Raw genomic sequence first — 7500 nt, 5'->3', positions numbered from 1 at the left:
ATCCTTTTTGATTTTACTGCATTTAAATTACAATCTAATGAAAGCTTATTTTACATGTAAAATGAAAACGATTAATCAAGGTTGTGTCATCATACTTTATTCTTATATTTTTTTCTGTTAGTTCCAGGAGATGCCTGCTGTTGCATAGTAATAATATTTGTACAGTACTAAAAGGGACCGGTGAATAATAGTGACCATTTCTAAACCGTCAGTTAAAAATCGTATTGGCAGAAATTTCTAGAAAGCTGTATCGTAGACGTAGCGTATAAACCTTCCAGTTGTATTATGCAGCTCCGGAAAAAAATTAAGAGACCAGTCTGTATTTTTCTTCAATCTTCATCTCTACATTACTTATTGAAAATGCTCTTCAATGACAATATTTTTGGGGGGAATTTGGTAGAAATGTTGTCAGTAGTTTATATTATAAAACCAAAATGTTCATTCTATTCAAACATATGCTTATAAATAGCAAAACGAGAGACACTGAACATTTGGAGTGGTCTCTTAATTATTTTCCAGAGGTGTATCTTTAACATGAAACAAAAGGTATCGTAGCATATTAACCATTTAGATTGTATTTTTTTTTTTTTTTTTTTTTTTTGGTTTTAGAGTTTTATAGTTGTATACATATGGACAAAAAAAACTGAATAAGTAAACACATACAATACATACACAACACCCAACCCCCTCTCCCCTCTCCCTTCTCCCTTCTCCCCTCTCCCCCTCTCCCCTCCCCCTCCCCCCTCCCTCACATAAACAGACAAGGAATACAGAAAAAAAGTAAAATAAATAACTAAGACAAAATGATTAAGAAAATAAGCTATAAATACACAAGAAACAAAACCAGATTGTATTTTGTCTTTAACATAAAACACATCCCGTTCTCTGGAAGGAACCCCGTGTTCCAGGAGAGCTTAGACGTCAGACCTCATCTGCTGGTCCTCAACAAGATGGACCTCGCTGATCTGAACAACAAGCAGGTCGGACAATACTAAGATTTGGTTTTATTCTAATATTCAAATGTTTTTTGATGTTTTTTTTATAATTTTTTTTAAATATTTTTTTCATTGTTTTTTCATACAAGTCTGAACAGCTTTCTGTCGCACCCACACGTGTTTGAGTAGCTGTGTATCTGTGTATCTGAATCTTATGGCAGTGGGGGCGGGACCCGATAAGCCTTTGGCTTCTCCTGCTTCCCTTCGGACGATAACACAAAGTAATATGTATGAATATGCAATGAGAAAATTATGTATTGTGTGTAATTGTCTGGAAGAATAATAATAAATAAATAAATATTGATTGTATGTGAAATAAAACTAAACCAACCCTGCGTTCCAAATCACATACTTTTTTTAAACTTTACTGCATACTAAACAATGCTGGTTTTCCTGGCATACGAAATAGTATGGAAGTATGGGTATCGGAACGCAGGGTTAGCATCGCTGCTATTTTTTTAGTAGCATGTTATCAGCATTTGAAAAGTCACTCTTATACAAAATAAATGATGTTGTTTCATTTATCTTGTAGAGAATTCTGAAGAAGCTGGAAAAGAAAGGGTTTAAAGACGTTGTATTCACAGACAGTTTGAAACAAAGAGACGACAACATTAAAAAGGTAACAGCTCTTCTCCCCTGTGGACTAAAAATATGAAATTATTTAAAAAGCATAAATGTGCATTTTATTCCTGTCTTCTCCCTCTGGTTAGTTGGTGCCGACAGTGGTGGAAATCATTGAGAGCAATCCACGCTTCAACAGAGACGAGGTAATTAATGCTTGAACCCATAATACAATTGCAGAAATGTACAGAAATTTGGAATTAAGGTTTTTACCAAAACACTTTTTCACTATGAGTCCTCAGCTTATTTTGGAGGGTTAAAGTATGTCATTATTTACATACAGCTCTGGAAAAAAATTAAGAGACCACTGCAAATGTTCAGTGTCTCTCGTATTACTATTTATAGGCATATGTTTGAGTAGAATGAACATTTTGGTTTTATTCTACAAACTACTGACAACATTTCTACCAAATTCACAAAAAAAAAAATATTGTCATTAAGAGAATTCTCAATAAGTAATGTAGAGATGAACATTGAAGAAAAATCCAGACTGGTCTCTTACATTTTTTCCGGGGCTGTTTATTGGCCATGCTCTCATGTCTGTCATGTAAATCTTTCAGAGTACAAAGTTCTGCCTGATGGTGATCGGAGTGCCCAATGTGGGAAAGTCTTCTCTCATTAACGCATTACGGAGAACTAACCTGAAGAAAGGTATTTAGTATGTGTGACAAAGCTGATCACAGTTTTTGGAATATGATTGGTTGAATGAAATGAAATATTTAACACTGTAATCATCATCATTCTCTAATTTCAGGCCGAGCATCTCGAGTAGGAGGAGAGCCGGGTATAACCAAAGCAGTTCTGACTAGAATTCAGGTGAGTGTGTAGAGTGTGTGAGTGTGAGTGTGAGTGTGTGTGTGTGTGTGTGTTTGTGTGTGTGTGTGTGTGTGTGTGTGTGTGTGTGTGTGTGTGTGTGTGTGTGTGTGTGTGTGTGTGTGTGTGTGTGTGTGTGTGTGTGTGTGTGTGTGTGTGTGTGTGTGTGTGTGTGTGTGTGTGTGTGTGTGTGTGTGTGTGTGTGTGTGTGTGTGTGTGTGTGTGTCTTTGTGTGTGATTTTGTATATTACTTTATTTGCTTATGGGATCTGACCAGCTTTGTGGAGTGTGTGTGACTGTGTGACAGGCAGAAAAGTGTGTGTTTCCACAGGATCTTGTGTCTGTGTCCATGTCCCTGCCTGTCTGTCTGTCTGTCTGTCTGTCTCTCTGTCTGTCTGTGTAATTTGTTTACTTTATTCGCCTATTTGTTCTCTCTTTCCACAGGTGTGTGAGCGACCCATAATGCACCTGTTGGACACACCTGGAGTTTTGCCTCCTAAGATAGAAAGTGTTGAAACGGGCATGAAGCTGGCTTTATGTGGTGAGCACAACATTATTAATATTATCATTTTTACTTCATTTTTTCCAACATAGCCATAAGTGTCTTTCAGGAAACAATGTGTGTACACTTAGATTGACTTTGAATGTATTGCACACCTGTCTGTCTGTAAATAAAGACCACGGATGGGCATTTGAAGACATTTCCTTTTAAAGGTGCAGTGTGTAATATGACATCATCAAGAAAGTTCTACAAAGTTCTAGAATGCAACACTCCCTGGGTAACCCCACCCCTTTTGAATAATAACAGAAGCTACAGTGGCCTTCAAGGACAAGAACAATTCTAAATTTTAAACAATGCACCTGATGACATTCCAACTATAACACTTTCAAGATGGCGGCACTAGGCCTTGGTCCAAGATATGCAGAAATATGGACATATTTGAGACCCTTTCTAAGGAAAAAAATAATAATTCAAAAAGAATTTTCAGCTATTATGCACCAAATTAAACGTACTTATGGATATTATAATTACTTTCTGCAAAATCTGTTAGGAAATAAAACCCACAATTCTACACACTGCAGGTTTAATCTTTTTGTTTATAAATATAAAAAAATGCCTATGACAGAAAATACTTCCTTCAAGACTCCCACCACGCAATACGTCTATTAAAATCAATTTCAAAATTTGATGTGATTGACAAAATTGTTAACGATTAATTAGCGATCATCGATAATAATGCCCATACCCAAGATAGACATTGGAAAACCTTCTGTGTGCTCAAACAGAAATGTGTCCTATTTTCTTCCCCAGGAACTATCCTGGACCATCTAGTGGGTGAAGACATTATCGCTGACTACTTACTGTATTCTCTCAACAGGCTAGGGAAATTCAGGTAATCCAGTGAATTTTAAAATATATGGTCAGTGTTTTCGTTTTTGCTTAATGTTACTGTGATTGTTAACTCTGTGTGTCTGTGTGTGTGTTCGTGTGTGTGTGTCCGTCCGTCTGTGTGTGTGTGTGTGTGTGTGTGTCTGTGTGTGTGTGTTTGTGTGCGTGTGCGCGTGTGTGTGTGTGCAGTTACGTGGAGAAGTACGACCTCCAGGAACCCTGTGATGACATCCAGAATGTCCTCAAACGCATCGCGGTAAAACTTGGAAAAACTCAACGTGTAAAAGCTATTACAGGAGTCGGTAAGAAAGTTAAACTGCTCGCTGTATAGTGATAAGAGACAGACAGACAGACAGACAGACAGGTCTCATTTGCTCAGTCAATTAGACTGTCTTATAATCATTTAAAAATGTATTAATTGCACAGGAAAAAAAGTGTCTGCCTAGTTGTAACGACTTAAAATTAAATTTTGTTTCGCTGGTCAAAAGTTCTAGATATCTGTTGAATAACTTAAGTTGAAAAGGACCGTGTGTGTGACCACAATCATATCGACATTTCAAAGATGAATAAAAATATATGAAAGTAATGAATATATTTTGTCCCTCCTTGTCTCCTAGGTAACATCACGGTGACCCTCCCAAACTACTCAGCAGCAGCTTATGATTTCATCAGGGCATTCAGGAAGGGAGAGCTGGGCCGGGTCATGCTGGACTGACCTGGTCCAATCAAGACAAACCATTAGTGTGTGTGTGTGTGTGTGTGTGTGTGTGTGTGTGTGTGTGTGTGTGTGTGTGTGTGTGTGTGTGTGTGTGTGTGTGTGTGTGTGTGTGTGTGTGTGTGTGTGTGTGTGTGTGTGTGTGTGTGTGTGTGTGTGTGTGTGTGTGTGTGTGTGTGTGTGTGTGTGTGTGTGTGTGTGTGTGTGTGTACGTACTGCGTTAAAGATGGAGTCAATGATTCTGTCAGTGATTCTGGAGAACGCTTGTCGTCAAAATCACTTTGTCAAAATCTGTGAATATCTCCTCTATCTGTCCATACTATGTGTGTGTTGAAGATTTTTTTTTGTGTTAATACACAGCCTAGGCTCTGTAAAAGGGCATGTTGCTAGCTACGGTGGGCCCCCTTTGTCTATATACCAGTTTACAGAGCCTAGGCTGTCTATGTCCTGGTGCCTTTGACATTATGATTATATGAAAAAGTCACCAAAGCACTGTATTCGCTGTAAATAAAACAATTTAACTTAATTATTTATTTATTTTTTTTCATCTTTACTATTAGAATATAAAACAGACATCTGACATGGTGTAAACAGGATATTTATTGGCATAAAGACAGTGATAACAAGATAACAAACTCTTTATTTATTCATTATGTACATATTGTAAGTGTATAGAGTGTTATAGAGTGCAATTATAAACGTGGAACAGTCTGTTGCTCCTGAGTGTGTACTGTGATACAAAGTGATTTCTGGGATGACAAACGGACCATGAAAACTCTTTGAGACTTGGATAACGGTAAAGAGTAAGAGCTAGTTCTAGTGTCTCTCCCAGCCTGGTCCTTCTAGACCACCGTACTTAATTTCATTTGTACAGAACATTTGAACGTTCACTCACTTGAAGGCGGGTGTCTGTTGAAGTTTAAAACTTATTGGATCTGTCCAGTGCCACTCTGGATCTGCCAACCAATCGCATAACGTTTGGTCGTGACGTATGTCATGCGCCGGCTTCTGAGCCACTCCCTCTGTTCGCTGATTGGAAAACCTAAGAATATACCGCGGACCCAGACTGACTACTGAAGGGAAATTAAAATTGAGCGGAAGAAGGTAGGCGGGCGGTGCCAGGCTAGCTTTGACGTGGTTCAACACATGTAATAGATACCTTTCAACCGAGGAAGGGTAGGAATTTTCGCAGATATATTATAATTTTTTTCCCAGAGAGTCTTATTCATGGCCACACCATTGACTGCTGACATAAATCATTCAGATCACAAGTCTAGAAAATACGTTTTTGGAGAAATGTATTTGTAAAAAAACCTGTTATTTTTCTTTCTTAAAGCAAAACGTCCGATTTGAAGAATACTTTTTTTGTTTCAGGGGCAGATTAATACTGGTGCTTTTTCTCTGTTAATTAGAGAAAACTGTATATAAAATTAATATTAATATTATGAAAATAGAGATGTTTAAGATATAATTGAGTTTGGCAGTCTGATCCAAATTGGCAGCCGGTGGTTTGCTGTCACTCTTTGACCATGAGAGGAAAAAGGTGACTACTTTAAACACAGGCGCCAAACCTGAAGTGATAAATACAGTTGGATTATTGTTGAGTTGGTCCCCACTCTCTGTCACACAGATTAGATTCGATATGACACGTTGAATACTGAGCTGGTAATGTACATTTGACTGTTGGTATATAAGATTATCTGTCTAAAAACATACACCCTGCGTTCCGTATCGCATACTTTCTACTATTTAGTATGGAAGAAAAAAGATTTAGTATGTCCCGATTCTTGAGGCCAGATTTGGTATGGTTAGAAAGACCCGAATGTCTACTACACCCGGCCAAGATTGTTAGTGTTGAAAACTGCATCCTATTTGGGCGATTCTGACCCACAATCCAGTGCGCACGTGAAGTGACGTCACATCGACGAAGCCTCCATATGAAAACAAACGGGGATGCGACGGATATAAAAGCAAGAGGCAAGATCAAGGCGCAATGTTATGATGAAATAAGAGAGAAAAGTATGTCCCAATAGTATGCCTACTGCATCCTTACTAGATTATTTTTATCGTTGGATGTAGTATGTAGAATAGAAACAAGAAAGAGTATGAGATTCGGAACGCAGGGATACAGTAGTGGGCTGCAGTGATGGTCCTTGCACCACTGTGTTGCACCTATAAAGTCTGGTCTCTCCAGTGCAGGTTTCCAGTCTAGTCCATTCACATTATAGTCCCATTTCGACCAGAAACTCAGAATAAAGAATTGATTATTTAAAGGCACAGTGTGTAATATTGGAGTATGTTGGTGTCATCTAGTGGTGAAAAAATCTGGATTGCAAACGCTCCCTTGCTAACCCCTACCGTTTGAAAAAGCTACGGTGGCCTTCAAGGACAAGAAGCTATAGTAACTAAAGATAGCATCGTCCACCACTGCCTCAAGTCTTTCCTCAATATCAAGTGATGAGGTGAAGATGTATTTAGTTATTTATTCTATAGTACTTCTTCTTGGTCTTCCAACAGGTGCATTTTCCCAGGACGCCCACTATATATAAAACATTTAACTTTGTCTAATTTGGGCTACTGTAGAAACATGGCGGTGCAACATGGCGGCCTCAGCGCCTCGCTCCTATGTAGATATAAAAGGCTCATTCTAATTACATAAAAAAACATTTATTTTCAAGTGGATTAACACTAAAAACGCCAATTCATTTTACACACTGCGCCTTTAAATTATTTAAAAAAAACCTGAAGATCTATCCTACAGTAGACTGTCCAGTAAGAGTCCATATTTGGGGGAAAACGTTGCAATAATGATAGAAAATAATGCTAGAAAATGATAATAGAGAGACGATTGATTTTGCGTTGAGCTTGACATCAGTGCGTCGAAGTAAACGGTCCTGTTGTAGTATTCCGTGTCGTCGTCCGGGATGTCTGCGTTGCTACGGCGATAGGCGGACGCGTACCATTTA

General features: G+C 38.3%; 3 protein-coding genes across 3 annotated transcripts in view; 2 read left to right on the top strand and 1 right to left on the bottom strand.

Moving 5' to 3' along the window:
* The window catches only part of mtg1 (mitochondrial ribosome-associated GTPase 1), a 6547-nt gene extending 1515 nt beyond the window's left edge, over positions 1 to 5032 (top strand). Inside the window, exons 3-11 of the mRNA XM_080036451.1 lie at positions 878 to 980; positions 1528 to 1614; positions 1706 to 1762; positions 2177 to 2267; positions 2371 to 2432; positions 2874 to 2970; positions 3742 to 3823; positions 4009 to 4121; positions 4437 to 5032. Coding sequence (XP_079892577.1) covers positions 878 to 980; positions 1528 to 1614; positions 1706 to 1762; positions 2177 to 2267; positions 2371 to 2432; positions 2874 to 2970; positions 3742 to 3823; positions 4009 to 4121; positions 4437 to 4534 — 790 coding nt within the window. The 3' untranslated portion in view covers positions 4535 to 5032. The remainder of the gene's footprint in view (positions 1 to 877; positions 981 to 1527; positions 1615 to 1705; positions 1763 to 2176; positions 2268 to 2370; positions 2433 to 2873; positions 2971 to 3741; positions 3824 to 4008; positions 4122 to 4436) is intronic.
* Positions 1 to 7500, top strand: part of rassf4a (Ras association domain family member 4a) — a 144946-nt gene that overhangs the window by 89625 nt on the left and 47821 nt on the right. The gene's annotated exons all lie outside the window — the stretch shown is intronic.
* sprn (shadow of prion protein) overlaps positions 7290 to 7500 on the bottom strand; it is a gene marked incomplete at both ends in the record, with an annotated part of 1292 nt that continues 1081 nt past the window's right edge. The window contains one exon of the mRNA XM_080036628.1: positions 7290 to 7500. This exon is cut by the window's right edge and continues 81 nt beyond it. Within this exon, the coding sequence (XP_079892754.1) occupies positions 7290 to 7500 (211 nt within the window).

Source organism: Ammodytes marinus, assembly GCF_949987685.1.
Source record: "Ammodytes marinus genome assembly, chromosome: 11".
Lineage (NCBI taxonomy): Eukaryota > Metazoa > Chordata > Actinopteri > Uranoscopiformes > Ammodytidae > Ammodytes > Ammodytes marinus.
Note: the sequence above shows the minus strand (reverse complement) of the source record. Positions and strands in the feature narration are given on the sequence as shown.